Source organism: Diadema setosum, chromosome 1 (assembly GCF_964275005.1).
Source record: "Diadema setosum chromosome 1, eeDiaSeto1, whole genome shotgun sequence".
NCBI classification, from domain to species: domain Eukaryota; kingdom Metazoa; phylum Echinodermata; class Echinoidea; order Diadematoida; family Diadematidae; genus Diadema; species Diadema setosum.
In genome coordinates, this window is record NC_092685.1 from 34,219,554 (window position 1) to 34,245,770 (window position 26,217).

General features: G+C 43.0%; 3 protein-coding genes and 1 pseudogene across 3 annotated transcripts in view; all 4 read right to left on the bottom strand.

The window, feature by feature from the left end:
* LOC140235690 (seipin-like) overlaps positions 1 to 26,217 on the bottom strand; it is a 160,257-nt gene that overhangs the window by 83,509 nt on the left and 50,531 nt on the right. The window lies entirely within an intron of this gene.
* On the bottom strand, positions 17,073 to 18,971 carry LOC140232500 (uncharacterized). Its single transcript, XM_072312597.1, has 2 exons — positions 18,966 to 18,971; positions 17,073 to 18,390 (listed from the first exon to the last, which is right to left on the bottom strand). Exons 1-2 carry the CDS (start codon positions 18,969 to 18,971, stop codon positions 17,233 to 17,235), a joined length of 1,164 nt encoding a protein of 387 aa, XP_072168698.1. The 3' UTR covers positions 17,073 to 17,232.
* Positions 20,066 to 21,190, bottom strand: LOC140232510 (uncharacterized). Its single transcript, XM_072312608.1, has one exon. The coding sequence runs from the start codon at positions 21,188 to 21,190 to the stop codon at positions 20,066 to 20,068; it is 1,125 nt and encodes a 374-aa protein (XP_072168709.1).
* On the bottom strand, positions 23,223 to 25,870 carry LOC140232521 (ATP-dependent DNA helicase RecQ-like; annotated as a pseudogene).

Sequence of the window (26,217 nt, forward strand, 5' to 3'; positions counted from 1 at the left end):
CAAGTGTGTGGCTGAGTTTTGAGAAGTAACTCTACACTTTGTAAGTTTTCTTCGCACGAGATCAGGAATGAGATTGGTGAACTAGCTATTGTTGTACTCATACAACAGTGTGTGTACTGTAGAATGTGTACTATGCTGCATGAAGTGGATGTGCAGTGTGTGACAAGAATGTTAGGAATGCACCAGATATGTTCTGCAGATTCTCGAGGTGAAATTTGCCTTCATTGAAGCCCTTCTGGTATTTCACATTTGCATAATAATTCTAATTCTTCATAAAATTGCTATTATGAATACTTATAAATTTTTATAAATTCTTATATTTATTTACATAAATTTTTGAAGCATAACAAAAAATATTATGGGTTTTTTTTTTCAGTCCAAAGATTCTTCTTTTGAATTAAAAAAAGTAATAATAATGTGTAGAGTTCTTGACTCAAGTCTACATTCCATGCGCCTTCTTGCACTTACCCACAGATACCATGCATAATCAGTCTTTTGGAGTCGTACTACCTGCAGCTCCTGTTAGATTGTAATTGTATGTGACTGTGATTTTATTGGTGGCATTAATGATTTTATAATCTTACCCATTTAAGAAAAATCAAGCATTATGAAATGCTGTGACAGTTTTTGTCAGAATATTCTCGTATCAGTATCACTTGTTGCCACGATAGTTTTCAGATTTCACTTGCTTCATTATCAAAGCTGTGCATTTGAAAGAGCTGCTTCATAAAAAATCACCTTTGATTTAAGATTTTCCACACATGAATATTCATTTCTTACGTATTTTCTTCTTTTACTTTAATGTCATATTTCATGACAATATGTGTTCTATCTTTACATGGCAAGGTGGTTTTTTTTCCAATCATGGTTAAAGAAGTGACAGGAAGGAAATGAAAGGGCTAGAATGAAACACCTGCTAACCAGAAGGCTCTTTTTATTGATATAACACAATAGTGATCGCAATACATCACAAATTCAGTAGAGTTCTAAATAAGTTAGCATTACAATTGGACCTGATGCAAACTTATTGTCTAGCTTTTGGTTGAGTTTCTTCAGAGACATGAATTTTGGTAGCACTAAACCTGAGTGAACATGCAAGCAAAAAGAATAAAAAAATTACATGCATTTTTTTTTTTAAAAAAATGCAGGTCCCTATAGACCACTCTACCTGAGCGCGAGCATCGCCCCCATGTCAATTTCACTCTCGTCATACTCACCGTAAGCAACATCATCGTCACTCGAAATAAACTCATCATCATCATCATCAGAGTTCATACATCAACACCACCAGACTCATATTATTATCATCATTATCATTCCAGCCAATCTCATCCACTGCAAAAGCCTCAAAATCACTCCCATCATCGTCATTGACACCAAACTCGTCAGCAAATGATTCAGACATCGCAGACCTAGCTAGACATCTTGCACATAGAAATGAAATGGAGGTGGAAAACTATGATAACACTACACAGATACAAACGAGTGGGTGCAATACAAAGTATGATGTTCTCTCACACACACATCGTTCAATCAAACTAATCAACAAACAAAAACTCACCTAAAAAATGTAAATGAGGTAAAAATGTGACAACAAATGAACAAGACACTCTCAGAAGTACGATTGTACTCTGAAAATAAAGGGATATAGTGATATGAAAGCAAGAGAACAATGAGAGAAATGGATGGGAAACCTTGAGAACTTATGCCACATTAATTATTAACGTAATGCGACACAGTAATGTAAATAAATATCGCCACACACTACACTGCAATCGACATCACGATACCGCGCATTAGAAATCACTGCAGCAGTTGCTGGGGCAACAAAGATGCATGCGCCCTTTAAACTCGAATATTGATTAGTTTCTCCACAGGCTCGAACCCCTGATAGGTGTTTTCATCAATAAGAGGCATTCATAGATTAATTTCTTTGCGTAAATTATATTTCTGAGTCTCAGTAAGGAGCTCTGTGATTGGCTAAAATCATTATACAGCTCTTGGCCAAGTCTGATGTCGTGGGATGCCCTAGTTTTCGAGTAAATAAGGCACCCCAAAAAAGTGGTGGAGAAGTGTGCAGATGGGCTACAGGGCTGAACTCACACTGGCTAGACAGACCAGGCGAAAGGGAGCACAGAGAACTGCGGCACCAAAAGAGGCCTCATGTGCGACTACATCTTTCAAATAGCATAAAATTAATGAATAAGGGGAAGCCCAAAAGGCTGCTTGTTGGATTTTGTCAACAGAGGCTCCGTTGAGGAGAGCCCACGTGGTACTGAGGGAAATAGTGGAGAACTGGCCCAGTTTTTAGCACTTCATCACCAGCTTATCTAGAACACTACTAACCATCAAGAGATAGTGTTCTTGGAAGCAGTGCAATGAGGCGAGGTGGTTACAATAAACAGGTCAGAAGATGACAGAAGAGAGTTGGTGTGATCGACATACCATTTTAGGGCGTGCACGGGGCACCATACCTTGTCCTCTGTAACAGAGGAGGAGATGGCTGGAAGGAAAACCTTAATTGGGCCTGAGGAGGCACTGAGGTCTTTTGCCAGAAAGGAGGCCTTGGGGACCAGGCGAATGTCTGCATTTTCCCAGTGCAGATGACCTAGGTCAACCGACAATGCATGGATAGTGCTGCCACATTGGACGTAATAGCTAGATATGAAACACTGTCTTGAGGGTCAGAGAGTAAAGGTTCAATGCATAGGTTAAAAGAGAGCCCTAGCTAGGGCTCTCAAAACTGCTTGGAGACTCCAGGCTGGGATAAGAGGGTGAGAAGGGGGATGCTCAAGAAAGAAGGCCTGAAACAGTCTGATGATGACCAGGGAGTTGGATACTGTTTAGCTGTCCCGAAAATCAACATGAATAGATTCAATGGATGATCAGTATCCATGGATAGTGGATACAGAAAGCTTCTCATCAAAAAGTGTGATAAGAAAGTCTCCTATAGCCCCTACAGGAGAAATACATGGGTTAAGTGCCGAACGGGCACACCACTCGAGATACCCTGCCAAATGAGAGCCATAAGTCAATCTTGTTGACCCTTTGAAGCAGTGTGCTGTCAAATCAGCAGCTCTCTCAGAAAGTCCTGCCTCTTGGCCAAAGTGCCAGAGAGCAGCCAAACAGTGAGATGGAGGCGGCTCAGGTCTGGATGAGGGATGAGGGAGATAGGCTGATGTAACAGGTCTGGAAGAACTTGAAGGAGCCTTGGAGGGCCTGCCAACAGGGAAATCAGCCAAGGAAACTAAGGTCTGTGAGGCCACAGGGGGGCTACAAGTAGCAGGCTTGCCTGGTCCTGAGCAACTTTTTGCAGAACCCGAGGAACACGGTTGAACAGTGGGAATGGAAACATGAGCATTTTCGACCTCAAGATGGAAAAGGCATTTATAGCCCAAGCTAGGGAGTTGTTGCCCTTGGTGCAATAGGAGGGAAGGCCATGATTCAGGAAAGACACAAAAAGGTCTACCTGAGGCTGAGTGAACGACTGATCAAATACTCTGAAACATGTAGCTGAGGCGCATCCATTCTGAAGGGGAGTAGCTCCCCTGGGAAAGGAAATATGCCACCAGATTCTGATCCCCTGGGATGTGGGAAGATGTGAGCAAAATGGAATTTTGGAGACAACAGACTAAGAGGTCGAGGACCAGCTGACAAAGAGTGGGGAATGGGTCCCCCATGCTGGTTGAAGGACACCAAAGAATGAAAGACAGCCAACATCTCCAAAAATGATGGGCTTTGAGGGGGGACCAGGAGCCTGAGATGTGATCGGGAGGCAGGAAGGCCCCCCCACCCCTGCCGTGAAGCATCTGCCATTATGGAGAGGAAGGGCATGAGAAAGGCTTGCCTTGGAGTAGAAACTCTCAAGAAGCCCAGGTCAAACTCAGGGACCCGATTTGAGGAGACACAGGGATAAGCTTGGAAGGGAGGTCACCTGTGGGTGGAAAAACCTGAGGAAAAGCAGCTGTAGTGGATGCATATGACTGCAACAGTATACTACCAGATCTGTGAAACTGGTCAGACGACCGAGAAATTGCTGCCATAACTGAGCAGGGGCAATCCAGCAAGTTGTGAGGGCAGAAACCAGCTGCTGAAGGGCCAAGATACAATGACCTAGCAAGGAGGGAGGGAATGTCAAGGGAGGCCCCTAGGAACACTGGAAACTGAGGCAGGGTCAGGATTTCTCCAAATTAACTAAAAACCCCACTGACAATTAGGGCGAAATTTCTTTTGTACACAACCGAAGCAGTAGAATCAGTAGTGATTCTCTTATCTACAAAATAAAACTGGCCGCCTGTCTCTCAAAATATGCTATTCTTGAGGCTACGCTGAACATACCTGAGAGCATATAAGCACAGAGAAACAAAAACAAAAACAGTCACTTACCGCATGCACCCTCCGCGCGCACGCACCCAGCGAATGGTCTCTAGGAGGAAGCGCAGCTGGCAGTTTAGGAGCTGTGGCGAGGCCGCCACAAGCAGCCAATCGTCTAGGTAAGTGTAAACTCGCAGTCCGTGCTCCAGGAGGAAGCCGATGACGGACACTACGAGACGAGTGAAAAGCTACGGTGAGGACTTGAGGTTGAAAAGCAGAGCTTTGTACCTGAAGGTTCTGCCTCCCGACGTGAAGCCCAGCAGGTTCCGCGACCAGGGTGCTATCGGGACATGTAGGTAAGCGTCCTTGAGGTCGATTGATACTGTCCAATTGTTAGGGCGGAGAAGGGGCAGTATCTTGTCAAGCATTTCCATGTGGAAGGACGGTGTGAAAACGAACCAATTGATCCACTTGAGATTGAGTATCATACGGTAATCTCCCGAACGCTTGAGAACAAGAAAAATGGTTGAGAGGGGTAGGCGCAGGTGATCTGGGATCTCCTCGATCACCCCCTTCTCAATCAGGGAAGGAACTTCCCTATCGAGGACCTGGCATTCCACCAGCTTAAGGGGGGAGAGGGGAGAGGGAGGACCCTTCGGGGAGATAGTCTACGAGGTCGACCGAGTAGCCGTTGTGGACAACGGAGAGTACAAAGGAGTCTTCCGTAATGGCACGCCAAGCGGGGGCAAAGGCTGCTAGGCGTCCGCCCACGGGTCCCGCTGACCCAAGCGTTTGGGGGATGAGTCAAAAGCTGCGTTGTTTGGCGCCAGGAACGTCCGCGGTTCCTGCCTCGGGAGGCGCGGCGCCACTGCCCGGAGGAAGTGTCTGTTCTCGGAGCCGGGGCAGGGGCTAGTAATGGGGGGAGGGTTGACCGCCGGGGCGCGGCGCGGCTCCACGGGCAGGGGGACGGTGGAACTGAGCATTAAGCTCGCGCGCCTGCTGTCTGACTGCAATTTTCTTGCGCAGGCGGGGGGCGAACTGGCCGAGAACAATTTTGGGCCCTCGAACGGGACGCCCCTGGTGAGTTGCGAGCTATGGCCCTCGGAGAATGCGACAGCGCGAAGCGTCAGGTCTCGAAGGCGGCGTGTTGTGTAGAGAGACGCACGCGTCGACTGTTGACAAAGTAACTCTGTCAGTGTCAGTAAGAGGGATGCGAGACAGGTGCGGTCCTCTTGGGACATGGCTAGCGCATCCGCCTGCGCGGACAGATTCGTGGGCGCTCCAGTGTAAGCGGCTAAACGCGTCATTGAGCGGTTCAGTAAGGCCATCTGCACCCAGCGCTATTCGTCCTCTGTAAACGGGTGTCGGCGCAGGGGACTGCCACCGGGGAAATGGTCCCCCAGGGCAAGCACCTCCGCAGAGAGGTGTTCCGGTGTGAAGAATCGCTCGTAGTGCGCGGGGCGGAAGAGAACGGCCCGGCAGAGCCCAGTTGGGCCACATCTAAACTGTTGTTCCACTGTGAGTCGCGTGTATTCACGCTGAAAATCTGCAGTAAGGGGGATGCTGGCGACCCGCGAAGCGGGGGAACGGAACTGCAGGAACAGCTGGTTGGCCATGTTCCTCTGCAGGAGTGACCGAGTAGCATTCCCCTAGGTAATGGAGGAGCGCCTCAGCCTCCTCGCCAAGCAGGAGGCAGCGGGAGGGCTCTGCGCCGGCTGGCGGATCGGCAGCGGAGGGGGGTAGGTCCTCGAGCAACGACCAGTCCGAATCGGCAGATGCGGCTGAGTCGAGAGCGCGATGGTAGGCTGAAGGTAGCGGGGGGAAATCATCCCTTGAGGCCAGGTCAGGAGGGGCTGGAGCGCCGCGGTTAGCCTGATGAGGTGCTACGGGAGCGGGCAACCACGGGCCCGGGGAGAACCTGCGTGCCCCAGCAGCTGCCGGGGGGGGGGGGGGGGACGTGGCGGGACGGGATAGCCCAGTCGTATTGGCTGCCGAGGGCCCGGACTAGGGAGAGAATGGTGTCCGCGGACAGGGGCGGCTGAGCCGTGAGCCTCGCAGAGGGACGAGGACGCTTGGGGGAATGGGAGGAGGGCCTGGGGTGCAGGGCCTGCGTTTCCTGGCCCACTGGGACGGTTCTGGCTCGGAAGCGTCGGGCACGGTGGAGTCACCCTTGGGGGGGCCAGGTCAGCCCACTGGGGAAGCTATGCTGAGGGTAGTACGAGCTAAGGAAGAGGCAGGCAAGGGACGGGCGTTCAGGCGATTGAATACGGGGCGGCGCCGGCGAGGGGGAGGGACCGCGGGTGCGTGAATGAGCAGTGCATGAGGGGGTACCCTCCTGCGGGCTCACCCTGGAAGAGGGTGCGGAGGGTAGCCAAGGTCTCGATGGCTTGTCGGGCTCTTTGTCCGAGGCAGAGTTTGGCTGTTTGGATGGAGCAGCTGCGGGGGTCGGGTCGCGGCGCGGCCAGCGAGCCCGATGGCTCTGTGGGAGCTCTGGCGGCGAGCCAGTTTTCTCTGGTCGCCCACGCAGACTGCATCCATCTTGCGCAAACCTCGCACAGGGCTGCCTTCGAGCAGGTGCTGTGGTGTGGGGGCAACGAGTGAAGGTCGCCCTCTGGCAGGGGGCGGCAGCAGGTGTCGCACCTAGGCATCGTTATCGTGCAGTGACTGTAGGGGAGAACAATGGGAAGCACCGTGATACTTACCACCCTGTGTGGGAGAAACATGGTGACGAGCAACAGAAATGCATTATGAGTAACTGTTTAAGTATACTGCTAGGCAATAGGTTGCTTTCCCAAGAACACTGCAATACATAAGAAGGATGGATGAAACCAGAGTTCTTGCGAGAAACAAAAAAATTTTTTTAACAAGTTAACTCCGCTAAGAAAAAACATGGCAAGGGCGGAGCTTGGTAAGCGAGGGCAGGAAAAAAAATTTTGAAGCTCTGTTGCGGGGCCAAAAGGCCTAGCAAGTCCGCAACCAGAGGCGGGAGGCAGCGAGAAGGATTTCGGGGCCCTCGTGGCGTGCCATAGTGGCTCGCCGTGGAAAAGTACCGAGTTCCGACCAATCCGTTTAACGAGTAAACACGGTAGCTGCGTCATTAAGCAGCTAACAAGGCGGTAAAAAATTAGACTAGAGCTAAAATTAAGACCGCCGGGAGGACTGAGCGATGATTATTAGCTAGAAATTAAGAAATAAGCATGCTCAAATCCTAAGGCTGTCCTGCCGGGAGAGAACCAGGGCGGAGGCCGTGGTTTCTCTGTACTAGGACTAATCTACCGCCGTAAATTTCCGTACAAGGCAGGTAAATTACTAGCTTGTCTAAATTATTGGATAGTAAGCTACCAAGAAAAAGGGTGGATTTGACCTTCGCTCTGCCGGTGCTTGGAAGACAGTCAGTGTAGGAGGAAGGGAGGGTAGCAAGGTAGCAAACCAGAAGCGAAAGCATGATTCACGAGCGACAAGCTGAGGACGTCCGTTCTCGGCAGGTCGCGAGCATGAAAAGAGGATGATTCATTGGCGGTCTCTCGCACACTGGGTGCGTGCGCGCTGGGCGCACGGAGGGTGCGTGCGGTGACTGTTTTTGTTTTTGCTTCTCTGTGCTTATATGCTCTCGGGTTTGTTCGACATAGCCTAAAGAATAGCATATTTTGAGAGACAGGTGGCCAGTTGTATTGAATGTAGATAAAACTATTTACCTTGTGTGAGCTTTCACCAACTGTCTGTAGGCTTCATCAGACTGGCGTTGACTCACCGTAGATGGGGTGTAGGCAGTCTTACAGTTTGAGAGAATGGAAATGTATGCTGAAGTTAATTTGTATTGCCCCACATCATGATTCATCATGTGTTCCTGCCCCCGTTGTATGTGGATAGCCTCCCTTATCCAACGTGTGAATTTATTGCTGTCTTTGGACACAATCTTGCTTTCTCCAGTTAATGATGTGGTTTTCCTGAGCCACGTGATCACTTATGGCTGACTTTTTAGGAGTGAGATCTGCCTACTTCTTTTTGGCCCTTGTAAAATATGTCTTCCCCAGTGATTCTGCCTCTTGTTGATGTTCTGACTTCCTGACTCCAAATTTCCTGCCTGTCTCCCCAATGTCAACTTTGCCACAATCCTTGCAAGGTATTTGGTACACTACTCCTGTCAAGTCCTCAGGTGACATGAAGAGTCTCGTTCAGATGAGAGTAGCAGCTCCTTTGATCTTGCTACTAGCAGCCAGTCATTGACGTAATAAAAAATTTATTTATGTGTGTGAAACCCATAGAGAGTCTTTTAGACTGAAAGGGAGCATCGTGTACTGGTAGACTCGATCTTGATATTGATTGCCAAGAAGGCAACATGAGAACAGATGAATACTGTATATGCTGTTATTTTTGCGTACAGATATTTTCGCGAATGAGGTCATAGATATTTTCCTGAGATGTTGTTTTCGGGAATTGAGAGAATCCAGCACTAACTGCACAGAAACTTCAAAACTTTATAACTTTTGAATGGATGCCAATTTTCCTCAAACATTCACTTATGTTTTCTACTCATATTGCTGCATTCACTCAATCCACATGTATATGAAGGTGAACTTGTCCTTTAACCCTATAAAGCCCAAGCTATTTTGACCCCTTCCAGGCTCAAGGGGGGGGGGGGGGGGAGGGTGCACATTGTGCCCCCATATAATTTCTTTATTATATAATGTATAATCGTCATATTTGGCACATGGGTAGAGCAACTCATACTTTACATGACCCAACATTTGAAATTTTTCAAGGTCATCCAGAGAGGGCGTTTTTCACCAAAATATAAAGAAATACATAGGAAATACTCTAAAATCATGTTTTTTCTTTTTATTTCTTTATCCCCAGTACGTGTTTCTATTTTATATCAATCATTTTCATATTTACCACAAAGGAAAAGCAAGTCAACTTTCATTATTTGTTATGCTTGAAATTTCTCAAGGTCAACATGTGGGGGCGCTGTTCATTATAATGTAAAGAAATATGTGAAACCTATGATGTATTGCTTGGAATGGGTACATATATTGGTATCACATTTTATATTTCCAAAATATTGAAATTCAGAGTTTGCAGATTGATAACATACACAAATGATATTACAGGCAAAGCTTGTGTGAAGATAACACAAAATAAAAGGGTAGTCTTTGGAAAATGCTGTATTTTTGATTATTTCTATTATATCTATTGTTTGGTGCCTATGTCATTAAAAAAAAGGAAATAATAAGACCCTTTCAGGGTAATTCACAATCATAATTACTTCACATTTTGGTCCTCCAGCAAATTACAGCCAAGAAAACCCACATTTCATCCATTATCATATTGTTAACTGAACTTGGAACAGAAAATCATGCAAAATCTGACGAACATGGTTGTCAGTTTACGGTTGCCATGGCAACCAGCAATATCGGACATAGCTAAATTATATATCAAAATGTTCGCAAGACTTCAGGAAAAGTCACCAAATTTGGTTGAAATCAGATAAAGGGTGTAGGAGTGGCAAATGAAAATCTGGTAGGGGGGCTGGGCTTTATAGGGTTAAAGGCACAGGTAAGAACTTACCCTGAGGCAGACAGTACGTCCATATTCCATGTTTCATAAAAAGGTACAGGTAAATCGTAATGTATTTGATACCAGGGTACCTACAATTTGCATCAAGATTCCTTGTTTAGTGAAGTTTGTATCAGATTATAACAATGTAAACTTGCCAATTGCAAATCCAATCAAGGCATTATTTGGGGTGGATAAAGTCTATCACATTATCATTACTTGAAACTTGACTGATGTACCGGTATTTATACAGCACACACATTTGATTGTCTACATGGAGGGTTTCCACAATGAGAAATTCTGATTGGCTGCCACATATTGAATGTCGGTAAATGGGATGAAGTGTACCTGGCCTTGGTTCTACATGGCTCTTCCTTTCCACCTAGCTGCATGCCTCCTAACTGACTGCATATGTCGGATGTTCACTAAAAGTAGCAAGACTGTATACCTGCATATTCCAATGTAACTAAATTTAAATCCCATAAGACGTGACAGATTTAATGAGTGTGTGGCCACGCGGGGAATGCTCATGTTCCTCCTTTTGTTACGGGACGCCCCTATTCCCCCTGCGTGCAGAATGGGGGGCTAAATCCCTCTATTAATCAGCCTAATGAGGGCGTTACTTGGATGGAACAGAACAGGTTTGCTCACAAGTCGCATTCATGGCCTTCATTTCCTTTCCCGCTCTAGGAACGCAAGGATTATCCCAACCACATGCTTTCCGTACATGGCTTCTACGAAGAGAAGAACGTACATCAGCAATTGCGCAATTCACTGTGGACGGCAGAATTCCACATCGTTCTTGCTAGTTAAGAATAAATCACGTGGCAAAAACAGGGTGAGAGAAATCGCCCATTTCAGACGGTTTACAAATGACTGTGACTCCCGATGCATTTGCAATTGTCCAGTACAGTTGCCTAATGTAGGCTAAAAGGGGTATCTCACTGAGCTGTGAATGTTCACGAGCGCAGTGACTTCTACGGAATTTCAGGGTTTGGTAACAGTTGCAATCAAATTCGTAAACAATTGTCATCAAATTTGCAAACAGTTTTCATTGTCACTAACAGTTTTTCTTGTCGCAAAGAAATTTTGAAAAGGTTCAAAATTTCTTTCATTTGAAAATGTAAGAAGATTCGTATTTTGAATGCTCATTTAGCCAAAAAAGAAATTTTCGTACCATGTAATTTACTTTCAGACTAACGAAACTTGGGAATAAGGCTACAAATCGGATTAACAAGCCCTGATACATTTTCAGATGAACAGATTAGTCTAGGCACAGGGAATTTGTGTTTTTCGGATTAGGATAACGAACCATCGGAATTACGAACCTTATTCTCCTTTTGGAATAATGAAAACCTAGCAAAGAATTTAACAATGTCAAATTAAGAATTGAACTTATTTTCTTGCCTCAAAGATTTTCCATACTTATTTTATGAACTTCTAATCCCCAACGCCAGATACAAAAAAAAAAAAAAAAAATGGTTACAGGTATTCCGAAGGTTCACTTATGCAAAAATGAAAAAAAAAAAGGCTTGTTACTCCTCAAGTTTATCTGAAAATGGAAAAAAAAAAGGAATAAGGTTTCTTATTTGTTTTCAGAGTAACAAAATTAATTTCATGTCCAGATAAATGCTCCTGTAGAATCACAAACATTCATGCAGTTTTGAATTAATGAATATTCAATTTTTACATTACCGAACAGCTATATAAGGTATAGGAAATTTGCATGTTTCGAAATAGTGTATCTTATTTCACTTTTGCTTTAAAGGAACCTTCCATGTAGGTGCAAAAAACATCAAAGAAAAAGAAAAGAAGAAGAACGATGTAAAATTGCTGAATAAAGAACACACAGGTTAAACAAAATAACAACAGAAAAAGAGGCACAGGGAGAATGATGGATTGGAGAATGGTCTTGGAAGTGTGAAGGTCTTTTGGGGAATATTTCAGATGTGCATGTGCACAAAAAAGTCAGGAAAAATCAAATTTTAGTTATACCTTTATGTGGATTCTACAGACTCTTAGCTTTACACAACCAAGTTCCACATATTCAATGTTTTCTACGCTACCAGTGTCAGTCCATTTTCAAACATAGAAAAATCACTCTCACATTTCAGGTTATGTTGATGCTCACAACCTGTTTCTTTCTTCGGACGAAACAATACAGGAGTCATAAGCAATGGCGGCGTTTACGCTCCACTGTATGCATTACCACAATAAGGCAACCGCATGGGTGTCAGACACAACCATCCAATCACAGGACAGTATCTAGTATTATCGACCAATACAGCAGCAGAGTGTAAACTTCGGTGTGTTTGTGTCAGTGCCGCTGCATGAATGAGTCGGCGCGCATTTGTGTGTTGGCTGCATCATAGCATAATGGAGCTAGTGGTTTGCTACACCAACACTAGGAAAGCAGAAAGAAAATGGGCATATACCTGCTTTTACGAAAAGCCTCTTTAAAAACGAGTGTTTCTTGCCTCCATTACCCTTCAATGTGGAAACTAAAGAGGATGCTTTATAAGCGAGTACCAATACCTACATAGGACCAGAGGATGCCCATTTTGTAGGCGACTTAAAAAAAAGGGGCATAAGAAAGCCAATTGAGCGTATTGGTTATAGTCAGTCATCTGCTGAGATCATGTTCTTGCGTGTAGGCCTACTATAAACCATCAAATGTATTGACACGAACATAACATTGCAGCACACATAAAGCAATGCACCCAAAACTGACTTCACGGCTGTTCTGTCCCAGCTAGTGCCGTAGCATTCTGCATTCCTGGCATTTGTTGTTGACTTCGGTTTGATGTCAAGCAGTCACAGTTTACAACTAGAAATGTCGCTACAGCGACTGGTTATACCCCCGCCAAACAACATTTCATAAGCTTTGGTCAAAACAACATTTCATAAGCTTTGGTCAAAAAACTGAGGAAGTAGTTAAATCCGCAAGATCTTTCCTTGATCTTCTGCCATTAATATGCCGTTACCATGGCAACGTACTTTCGGGTACTGTCGAAAAATGCGTCTTGCACATCTACAACCAAAGGCACACATCTGTACCAAGTTTCATGGAAATTGGGCAAAAACTGAGGAAGTAGTTTGCAACACAAAATTTTCCATCATTTTGGCTCATAATATGTGAGCTGTTACCATGGCAACATACTTTTTGTCACTGTCAAGAAATGTGTCATGCTGACCTATATCCTAAGACAAACATTCAATATGAATTCCATGAGAATTGGAAGAACACTGATGAAGCAGTTTTGCCATGAAGCATTTTGCCCTATATTTTACCAATAACATGCCGTTACCATGGCAACGCACTTTTTGCCACTGTGGAAATATGTGTCTTGCACATTAACATATTCAGATGAACATCTGTACCTAATTTCATAAAAATTGATCAAAAACTGTGGGAGGAGTTCGCGACGCAAGATTTGTACCCATTTTTGCCCATAATATGCCGTTACCATGGCAACGTACTTTTGGGTACTGTCAAAAAATACGTCTTGCACATCTACAACCCAAGGCACACATCTGTGCCAAGTTTTATGGGAATTGGTTGAAAACTGAGGAAGTAGTTTGCGACGCAAGATTTGCAACGGACCAACCGCCCGACCGACCGCCCGACCGTCCGCTGATTCCTATATACCCCCTTCAAACTTCGTTTGGCGGGGGTATAAATATACCTTGCCTTGAGAGTTTCTGGTTAAAAACTGTAGGCAGAGGTGAATCCAAAGGAACTATTCACTGTGTGCAGCCTCAAAGTGAATAGATCTTTTGGAGTCACCGAGGCCTATGCTTTTCACCAGAAACTAAAAATTAGGCAAAGTATATTTGTTTTATATTTTGGATGAAAAATCTAAAAAAAAAGAAGGGGAAAATGGGAAAAATGCGAAGCAAGAAATAATGTCGTAGTGGTGGATGCGATGTTGTGAAGGGACTCTCTTAAGTAACACATGATGTCAGGCTGCTTTGTGTTGTTACATTGTTTTGTTTTAAAAATGTTACATTTCACAGAGTGATGGTACAAAGCAATGCGCAATGTCAAAATTGCTTTATGAAGTCAAAATTACTTTACAAGAAATTGATACATTTCACAGACTGACAGTAAGAGCAGCGTGCAATGTCAAAATTGTTTTGTGACGTCACTATTATTAAAAGAAATTGTTACATTTTAGAGTGACGGTACGACACATGTAGTGTGTGATGTCAGAATTGCTTTGTGACATAACAATTGTTTGTAAAAAATTGTTACATTTCACAGAGTGACGGTGCAAAGCTGCGCACAATTTCAGAAATGCTATTTGACTATCTATAGGCTTGTAGATTATATCATGGTAGACCTTCATACCAAACTTGTTCAAAATCCGTCAAGAAATGTAGCCTATCGAGCGTACACAAACCATCCACCAATATGACCTTTGACCCTATATATACAAGATGGAACATGGGGGACAGCACATCCAAAATCTATAAGCTTATAGATTTCATCATGATAAACCTCAATACCAAATTTGAACAAAATCTGTTGACAAATGTGACCTCCAGACTGCACACAAACTATACACAAAAATATGGCATTTTACCCTATAAAAGACAGAACACTGGGGGCAGCATCACCCAAAGTTGTAGGTGTGGAGATATTACCAATATGAACCTCTATACAAAATTGCAAAGAAATCTGTCAAGGTTTGTGGCTGTTAGAGTGCACACAAGAATGTGACGCGGCAGCGGCGTAACGCTGCTGAATCCAAAGTATCCTTTGGCATACATGCTAAAGGATACAAAAAAATACTAGAAATGTCGCTACAGCGACTGGTTATACCCCCGCCAAACAACATTTCATAAGCTTTGGTCAAAACAACATTTCATAAGCTTTGGTCAAAAAACTGAGGAAGTAGTTAAATCCGCAAGATCTTTCCTTGATCTTCTGCCATTAATATGCCGTTACCATGGCAACGTACTTTCGGGTACTGTCGAAAAATGCGTCTTGCACATCTACAACCAAAGGCACACATCTGTACCAAGATTCATGGAAATTGGGCAAAAACTGAGGAAGTAGTTTGCAACACAAAATTTTCCATCATTTTGGCTCATATGTGAGCGTGTTACCATGGCAACATACTTTTTGTAACTGTCAAGAAATGTGTCATGCTGACCTATATCCTAAGACAAACATTCAATATGAATTCCATGAGAATTGGAAGAACACTGATGAAGCAGTTTTGCCATGAAACATTTTGCCCTATATTTTACCAATAACATGCCGTTACCATGGCAACGCACTTTTTGCCACTGCGGAAATATGTGTCTTGCACATTAACATATTCAGATGAACATCTGTACCTAATTTCATAAAAATTGATCAAAAACTGTGGGAGGAGTTCGCGACGCAAGATTTGTACCCATTTTTGCCCATAATATGCCGTTACCATGGCAACGTACTTTTGGGTACTGTCAAAAAATACGTCTTGCACATCTACAACCCAAGGCACACATCTGTGCCAAGTTTTATGGGAATCGGTTGAAAACTGAGGAAGTAGTTTGCGACGCAAGATTTGCAACGGACCGACCGCCCGCCCGACCGACCGCCCGACCGACCGTCCGCTGATCCCTATATACCCCTTCAAACTTCGTTTGGCGGGGGTATAAAAAGGGGGGGGGGGGGCAAAGTCTTTGAACCAGGTAACCTATACATAACATATGTTCTGTGAATTAGCAAATAGTCAAATTGTTACACAAATTGTCATTACGCTTGTATGAAAAGTCTTTTCTATCTGATTACACACAAGGCAACAGTTATACTCATACGTAGCTTGAATGAATTTATTAATTCAATGTGACCAAAAACCAGTAAGCTTGGTAAACTTACTCAGACTGAGAGCTTGCAAGTTCGTCAATCTGATGTATTTAATACTTCAATCGTATTACGAAGTATCAGAAAAGTTGCAGTGTGATTGTGTCCTGTATCAAACAATTTAATCATCATGTGCTTGGCGCATCAATCATCACAAGTGAAATGTGTGGCGCATGTATGTTTACTAGTACATGTACATGTACTTCAAAAACATCTCCCTGATCAGAGTCCTGCTCAGGTCACAACTTCACAAGTATTGCCCAATTCTGAAGCCCTCACTGCGGCGCTTGCCATGTGCAATGTAGTCCAGATTCTGGACGTTTTTTATCATTACGCATCCACGCGCCGCTCCACAGCTTATCGCGCTATCCCCTGTAACCGCTCAATGCCAACAAACCTGTCCGAAAAAAAAACGTCCAGAATGGTTTGACAGTGCGTAGGGTCAAAAGTTCATATTAGGTATGCTGACGTATTGCCCTATCTCTCGCAAGCTCATTGCGTATGCATAAAACTAAGGGATCGATCACAGAAAAGAGTTCTGTGGGATCGATCGATCTGCAGCCAGCTGTGTGCATTGCACCGTGAATACAGTGCAATCTGCAACAATTCCTAAATTATGCGAATAAATGAAGTATAATTGGAATTCTATCAGTAATAATGAAGTACAAGATGAGGAGGGTTGCATATTCCTCGTGCTTTAGGCAGGAGCTTCACACAGGTGGAAGATTCAAAGTCTATTGTCATGATAATGAGTTTGAGTCTTCGAGTGTATATAAAGGAGGAGGATATTCCACGCCTCTCATCTTTCGAAGTGTGAACAAAGGACCTTTCCAACATCACGACTACGTGAAAACAAAGACACCACAGTCATTCAATTCAACAGGCACATGCACTGTGTATTATGTTCGCCCTAAAGGGGCCTTGCGTTTATATGCCATTATCACTCATCCATCACAATCTCATCAGAATGATAAAACAGTTTCCGTGCGGAACAAGGGGAGGGAATAAGACCTGTTGTTATCAATGCTGTATGTATGCAGCGTGTGGGCGGGACCCTCCTCATCTTGTACTTCATTATTACTGATAGAATTCCAATTATACTTCATTTATTCGCATAATTTAGGAATTCTATCACGTAATACTTCGTACAAGCTTCAGAGGGTTGCATAACAATTCAAAGAGCATCACGGGAACTGTTTTGTATGTCATACAGTACAAATGGCAACTATGAAAGAAAACACAGATGGCAAAATAGCGTTCATGTGTATTTCTGAGCAGTTTTAATACTCACACTTCGTTCAGTGAGAACCACGACCAAAAATAATAACATCAGTTGACAAGTTGGATAGCAAAGCGGCAATACAAGGCTGTTACAATAATCTTGGTAATAACATTAAGTCGCTGTATATGTCAGAGGTTATACATGAAGGCACTGCTGTATACAATGTTAAACAAAACACATATCGCCACATTCAAGTTTATACACAAACATCATTCACGATCGTCTAGGTCCCAAGATTTAGGATAGTGGACGCAAAATTTTGTTCTGTAGAAGGCTTAAAGTAGAACTCCCTAAAGGTTCTGGAGTTTGACCAGTTTGCTCTAGCCATTATTTCATGGATCGAAACACCGTGGCAAAAGGCAGCTGAACTGGCCGCACTACGATAGCTGTGGGCCGAGAAAATTGATGCATCTATCTTTGCTTTGACTAGAACATTCTTTAACCATCTTGCTATTGTGGCATTCGACGCCTTGTTGTGTGGCTTCCTCGTCGAAAGAAAAAGCTTTGTCTCCTTATCAGCCTGACGAGCCACTTCCGTTCGTTTGAGATATTCCTTTAGAGTAGACAAAACGCAAATTTTTTCATTTGGAGTGTAAGCTGGTAATTCAACCGACTGGGAAGCGATATTCGCCTTGGGTGACGTTGTCTTTAACAAACCCATAATTTGAAAACTTGCACATTCATCATTTACAGTCATGTACGATGTATCAAGAAGACCTAACGTCTGAACTCTTTGAGCTGAAACAAGTGCAGTAAGAGAAATAAGCTTTTCACTCAACTGGAGTAAATCGAGATTTTCATTAACATCTAAGGAACTTAAATAGTCCAAAACCTTGGAAACTTCCCAAGTGCTCGTGTACCTCGGTTTCGGAGGTTTCTCATTAAATATTCCCTTCATCAATCGTATGATAAGCGGATGCTTTCCAACAGAATAACCATTAATAGGTGGTAGCGCAGATGATAGCGCTGATCGATAACAGTTCACTGTAGAATAGCTCTTCCCCAAACTTAGGGAAGACAAAAAATTAACAACATGAACTATAGTTGGGTTAAACGGATCAAACGATCGTCTATTACACCAATGTAGCCACTGGGACCAAGCAGACTCGTACTGTTTGTTGGTATTTTCCCTCCATGAGCGGGAGAGAAGACGTCTAGCGTCCTCCGAAAAGCCTTCTGCTTCCCACTGTTCGCCGAGATGGTCCAGGCGACTAGCCTGATGTCTGGCAACGTCGTGGGGAGGGGCTCTAGACAACCCCGTGGGAGGAGAATGGGCGGGGCTATTAATGACTCGAGGATGGGGTACCAGGGCTGGGCTCTCCACAATGGAGCGATGAGCAGCGCCATCTGGCAGCTGTCCTGATGTAACTTGTGCAGGACTCTAGAAAGAACGCAAATAGGTGGAAATAGATATGGGGTTAGCGAACTCCATGATAAAGAAAATGCGTTAACAGCGCATGAAAGTGGATCGCGTTTCCATGACACGAACATCTGCAATTTGGCATTGTGTCTACTAGCGAACAAATCAACATCAGGTGTAAATGACCTAGACAGAACCATCGCAAAAATATGTGGTCGAAGGCTAAGTTCTTTGTTCATGTCCTTTCGAGACAGAGTGTCGGCCTCAATGTTATGAATGCCTGGTATGTAAGAGGCCGAGAGCCAAACATTCCTACGAAGGCACCACGACCAAATTTCCCTTGCGATGCAGTCTAGATTTGGGGTATTTCCTCCCATCTTGTTCACGTAAACCATTGTTGTGTTACTATCTGATTTCACGTGAATGTGTGTATTGGTAATTACATCACAGAGCGCTTGGATTCCTCGATATACTGCGAGGAGTTCAAGCTCATTAATATGCAAAAGTGATTCGTCTTGCCACCACCTAGCTTGAACAAAGGAGCCGTCATTCTCACAAAAGGCTCCCCAGCCTGAATTACTTGCATCAGTGCTCACTGTCATGGATATGTCGGGCAAAACTACGCATGTCTGAAAACTTTCAATAGGCTGATAAACCCACCAGGCTATCTCCCGGAGCTCCTTTTTCCCCAGCTGGACATGAGTGTTGAAATTTCCGTTTGATTTCTTAAGCTCCTTTGTCTTGAACCATTCTAATGTGCGAAAATGCAGCCGCCCCGTAGGGATCGCATCAAAAGTGGAAATAATCAAACCAATAAACTTTGCCAGGTCCCTGATAGTAACTCGGTTTGACGATAACAGAATTCGACCGCAACTCTTTAATTTCACCACTTTTTCGAAAGGTAGACTAACTGTCATTTCAACCGAATTTAGCTGAAGACCCAAATAAATCAAAGCCGTCTTAGGTGTAGTACTTGATTTCTCGAAGTTGACTAGGAACCCTAAGTTTGTCAACAATTCGACGGCACATGTAGTATTTTGTGCGCTCTCTTCTTGAGAACGTGCAAAAATGAGAATGTCATCCAAATAAATAACTGCACGAATTCCCTTACATCGAAGGGACGAAATGACAGGTTTCATGACTTTAGTGAATACTCGTGGGGCCGAGCATAGGCCGAAAGGTAAACAATTGAAACAGTAGAATTTTCCATTCCACGAAAAACATAGAAACTTTCGATGCTCATCAGCCATTGGAATTGTGAAATAAGCGTCTTTCAAATCAATTGTCGTTAAATAATCGTATGGCGATAACAGTTCCTTAACATCTCTGAACGTTTCCATTTTAAAATGTTCATGTTTTACAAAGGCGTTCAGGTTCTTCAGATTGATAATTGGTCGGAGATCTCCTGATTTTTTAGGAACTGTGAATATAGTGGATAAGAAGGCAACATCTCCCTTAGCAATTTCGCTAATTGCACCTTTCTGGCAAAGCAAATTGACTTCTTTTTCGATGGCAGCTTTCTCCTCGTGGGAGAAAGGAAAAGAAAGGGAGTTTCGTGATTGTTTGGGAGTAGAATCAAAATTGATTTTGTAGCCAGTGATAGCATCAATTACCCACTGATTGGATGTTATAGCCGACCAAGCGTGTCTGAAGAACCTGAGTCTTCCTGCCTGGAATTGTTGATGTTTTGAACTTACTAGTTTTTTGAAGAGTCGTCACGGGCATTTCGCTGCTGGCCAGCAGTCTCCCGAAATCTCGGAGGGGGAGGACGAGAGATCGTGGCAGGCCGGAACGATCTCTGTGGAGGTCCGTGACGGTTGCCTGACCGCGTATTGCGGTAGTTGTCATACGGGCGAAACGCCGGACGTCTGCCACTCGTGAGGTTGCCGAAACGGCGGCGGTATCTTCCTACTGACGGGGTGATCTTCTGCCCAACCAAATAGGTATCTCCCACTGATTTCAAGGTCGCCGAAAGGTCACCACCGAAAAGTGTCTGACCCACTGGCACGGTTCGGCTGCAAATTCCCCGATACTTTGGGTTGAAAGATGGCTTTAAATCTTCTCGACGCTTCATCGAGATTTCATACGTGGCGTGTCCCGCCAGCGTTATCCCATCCAGCGCCAATCGTTTGACGCGGCTCACATCAACTGCCCTCTTGTCGTCGGCAGCATCATGAAGTTCTGCCAGGATATGGGCGTAAGGAATCATTCCTCGCACTACGGCTTTTTGAAGTTTTTGGGCTCGAGAGTCGGCCGCTCTAGCTCTGGTAGGAATGGACGCCCATAGCTGTTCATCGACACGGGGGGCACACAGCGCCGGGGCGTTTGCAGGCGTCAGATATTGCTTATCCAGTTTTTCAAGACACTCAGTCTTTGGTGGCATGGTCACGGCTTTTGTTAGCCGGGTAGAAAGTGCGTCGAAAACGGGCTTTCCAAGCACCTCGGGGCCATGACCATATAATTCGTCGTCAGAGTCAAAGCCAGTGTTTTTGTTCACTTGTGCAGCGGAGAAAATCTCAAGGTCCGTTTCTGGGTCATAGCTGACCTGACGGCTGGGGGACGACACGCCTGATACAACAGACGACTCCGCAAAGATGCTTAACAAGTCATCTTCATCATCCCGGCTACGCCGTGGATGCCCGCCGGCAGTTTGGGGCACATGCTTCGCATGCTGCCCGGCGGGATGGTGAGCGTCAGATGGTTGGTTCTCCATTAAAGCTGCCAATTGCGTTTTTAACAGTTCGAAATCCGCCATCGACGGCACAGCAGCTGTGGACGGGACTGGGCCCGTCGACTGTCCCCCGACTTCCGACATATCCATAGTTGAGAAACTGCGTATGATAAGATCGAACACGTAACCTCCTGCCGTTCACACAAGAAAAAGATGAGAGGCGTGGAATATCCTCCTCCTTTATATACACTCGAAGACTCAAACTCATTATCATGACAATAGACTTTGAATCTTCCACCTGTGTGAAGCTCCTGCCTAAAGCACGAGGAATATGCAACCCTCTGAAGCTTGTACGAAGTATTACGTGATAGAATTACTATTATGTGCACAGAGATGCCTGCATTTTTGCACAACACACATTATCACAATCATGAGCTAAATCACAATGCAATGCAATACTCAGTTCTTCAGTGATCAGTACCATGCATTGTTGCACAGCTGATTCGTGCAACGTTTTTGACTGGCTGAAAGTTAAGGTTGCAGTCATCTAGGACCTACTTTCACGTGGTGTTTTGGACTTTGTTGTGCCCAGATTCGATGATGACTCGAATATTATTCTTGAGATTGAAAATGGCGAGCTACAAATCGCTAGCTCGCCGATGTATGATTTGTGATGTGCCACTTCTAACGTCCAAACACTACATCTTACTGCAAAGAACTCTGTGAAGGTCGTGAGATGTAGACCTCAAGAAAAGTTGGAAGATTTGTTTGGCGATGTTATTGTTGGTAAAGGGGATCAATATGTTTTTGTTTTTTTTTGGGGGGGGGATTGTGCCAATCATATTCATTAAAGGAAATAATTTTGTCATCAATTATTCTTCATTAATAATATTGTATGATGAAATATTCAGAAATTAAAGAAATTCTTTAATTGACATAGGCACTTGTATGCACCTGTTTTCACTATTATCTGGCCCACTAAATAACAATGTAATTTTGTAAGGTAAGCTCAGGGCTGTGAGATGTGGGTTCTATGAACCGGTACTTGGCTATGGCATACAAGATATCAAGCATATTCAGGGGTGGTGGAGGTGAAGGGGATACATTACACAATTTGTAGTGCAAAGTTTTGAAGTACATGTAAGGAACCAGAAAGTGCCTTTTTTGTTTGTTCTTTTCCCATATGTTAGTAGAGAGCAGTCTAAATTTAAAGAATTGCACTAAGTTTGTACAACTTTTATCATTTTATTACCACTTCATGTAGGGCCTACTGGGCAGTTAGACCGAAACTATTCACTTTGATTTCTGTAACAGAGACAATCAGACCAATATCCCTGTTGTAAGGATACCCCGTCACTCAGTCTTTTGTTTGTTAGTCTTCATGATAATAAAGCTAAATTTAGTAAACCAAGATGAAGACGCTTAAGGGCATTTTTGCTACAGAGATATTGGTCCATTTGTCTCTGGCATTACAGAAGTGAACAGTTTTGGTTGAACTGCCCTTCTGCATATGCATATATATATATATATATATATATCTTCCTTTTTTTTTGCAAACCATACCTGTATTTGCTCAAAATAGTAGCTCCATGTATATATACATTATTAAATAAGTAGACCTATTCATATCAAAAGACAGTCTGACAGAGCAACTTGTTTGTTTCAAATTCACAAACATTTAAGGGGGATATCAGTGTGAAATTATGCTTGGGAAATGTGTGGGCCATGCACACAACACACACAAATGCATACACACATGTGCACACACACACACAAACATACACAAACACATGCACACACACACACACACTCACATGTTAGCAATTTGATTAAACCCCCTATTACAAATCACATCCAAATTAAAACATTGTACAATGTACTTTGTACATACAGCTGTACAGTGTAGTAGACTTTACTTTTTTCAACGTTTATGGCACCTGATTATTGGTAAATAAGTTTAGATTCTTTATTTTTTTTTTCAGTGTTGAGGTGTGGTCAGGTAATACATCAATTTATCACTATTGTACTTTGAAATGTACAATGTACAGTGTACATGTACATTGTACATGTGCAATATATGTACTGTTAAATACACTGTGTAGTCTTCATCATTTCATGTACAGTAAGTTCAGACAGCAAAGTGAAAACAAATGGACTACGAGTAGTGTAATTTGAACATATGTATAATTTGTACATTTTATAATCACATTACTTCTTAAGCCTTCATTATAAAAATTTGGCCATGATGGTAAAACTGTTAATGTTGTACCAACTACCAAGGAAGTTTCAAAGCTAGCATCCCACTCCCAACTGTCAATAATGAGTTCAAAAAGTTGTCACTCAGGGAAGGACGTTCAAAATAAGTGTCTTTAAAGTTGGATATTCTGTGCCACCAAGTACTCATAAGGAACTGAAATCAAATGTTCTATAGTTGATAAAATATTAGGCATATTTGAGTTGTTTCTCCATGCTCTTGAAATTCCTTCATTATACACTTTCATTTGTACATGTACATGTACAAGTACTGTAATATACAATACATTTACTGTATATTCATGATAGTTCATGATCATTGTTCAACAACAGTGCATTATTTCAAACAAAATACATTGTAAACTGTTTGACTCTGAATTTTGATGTCAGAGAAATAATTTGATATGTCACATTTCAGTCTGATTACCATGTGTAGTAGACTCTCATTACACATCAAAAACACATGATTAACACAAACTGGTTACAAGTTATGAGAAAGAAATCTTCCTGGTCCCACTGTAGATTTTGTTTTTTCATTTGTTGTGTTTTACAACAATTCTTGGTTAAAAAAAAAAATTGCTTCGAAGTTCAAAAAAGAAAATAAATTCATTGCTACACAGTTCAAACTACAGGTACAAATGTTCATGTGCATTAACAGAACTAGTTTTATTTTTATCAAAATGGGCCAAAGAACATACTGTACATGTACTTCTCATTAATGATTTTGTATGTAAAGAAAGTATATGTAAACAAGTTCTTGGTAGTTGTACAACTCAAAAACATACTCTACACATGTGTACACTTGTATGTACATGTATGCACAGATGAACATGCGATGTACAATTACATGTGCAGACAAACGGCATAACAGTTCAATTTTCAAACACCCACCCAAACACCCAAAACACACAGCCCACCCCCACTTGGCATGGTCTGTATGTACATGTACATGTAATCCACTACATCACAAAAACACGACCTTGAACTAAAATATTTCAACTTTTCCATAATTTTATCACTTGTAATTACGATATGTACCCATCAACATGTCCAATGAAATGAAAATATTCACGCCTAAAAAACAAAGTACAGCATGAAAAGTAGGTGTGTACAAATGTACATTGTATTTGCTTCTATGAATAAGAGCAAGGTACAGTAATTGCAGTGATAAAAAGAAAATTATTGTACATGTAGCATGGAACTGCAACAATTTAGGTACACCAGAAACCAATGTACCAACCACTCACCATTACAAACCTTAAGGAGGAAAAACACCAACAGTGGATTCTTGTTTTAAAACAATCATATGAATTCTCTAAAAAAACAATTTTCAAAGCCCAAAGGTACAAGCTACATGTACACGTATATACGTAACATTTTTCAGTTAAAAAAAAAAAAAAAATCTGAGCTACGATGTACAGCTGTACAGCTGTACATGATTCTTCATGTTACCAGTATATCTGATAAGGCCTGAAAATTGAGTGCTTTTAAAAAGTGGATATAATCGTCTAGATCACTTGGGCATCCACACAAAACCGTACTGTGTACGTTGCTTACGTCAACACCCAGGCCAGACGCAATGGTAGCTATCAGAACTCTGATTTCACCATCTGGTGCCGACATGCTGTCAACAATTTCCTTTTGGATATCAGTTTCCGTGTTCCGGTGGTACATATAAACTTATTAACATACCTGTGGCAACCTTCTGGAAGCAGTGCCATAAAGGTCGCGTACACATTACTGCACATTTTTCTTATCATCCTTTCACAACATGCACCATGGATCTTCAAGTCATCTGCCAGCCACTTGAACATTGTATCTAAATCTCTTGCAGCAGACTTGACAACATGTTTTATATTTTGCTTGTCCGGCAACTGATTTACCCACACATAATTGCGAAGACCAAATTTTTCAATGATACCGCTACGCACATCTCTGGTTGCAGTGGCTGTCAGGGCAACAGCGGGACTGACGACTTGAGTTTCAATCGTAATTCACCCAATTTTCCATACGCTGCTCGAAATGCTTTGGTGTCTCCAGATGCCGTCCCCCTATTTGAAAAATAAGAAAAAAACAAGCAGTAAGATTAAAAAAAAAACATTTTCTACATTGCACATGTGATTTTAATAATGCCTGCAGTCTCTACAATGCATATCGCATAGCCAGAAGACTGCATAATTTTAATCTATAGATGAACAAGTATGAGTACATTTGCATACTGAAGCATGTTCCTATTTGAGTTTTTTCTCAATGTACATGCACGTGAAGAATTAGTCTGTGGGCCACAGCGTGTGTCTTGATCACTCCTCTGTGTAGAGGAGCAAAGCCGACGAGACACAGGCTGTGGCTCACAGACTAAAGCTAAGGCAGTAGGCCTATGTGTAATTGCATTTGTATGTGAGAAAGTTACAGTAGTTACTGTACTGTACAAAACAATTAAACCAGTGCAGTTACGGTGTTAACAATTTATCACAATTACACAGGATTTAACTCAGTACACCTAGGAACACTCACATGAGTAGTACTGTAGTAGAAGCCTGACATGTGTTTACCCTACCCGGCCCAGAGGCCAGACATTTAACTACATTTAGTTTTACAATCATTTTTTGTTGTTCAACTAGGGGCCTATAGTTACAGTTTGTAATTCAAGACAAGAGACACGTAATGAAAGTTGCCTTGACGAATCATTTTTAGAAACTGGATAGATCTAAATGATTACCTTACCCCTAGGCCGCTTGAGTCTTTGACTTTGTCACGCAGGCCAAGCAAGATCCATAGCCCTGCTCATCTGGTCTGAAATTAAAGACTTCAAAGGCATGACAACAAGAGCCACAGCTTTCAGAAAGTCTGGTCCATCATGTAGATCTAGTTTGCGAAGAATATCAACGCATAACGGTGCAGCTTGGAAGTTGGAACACCACACT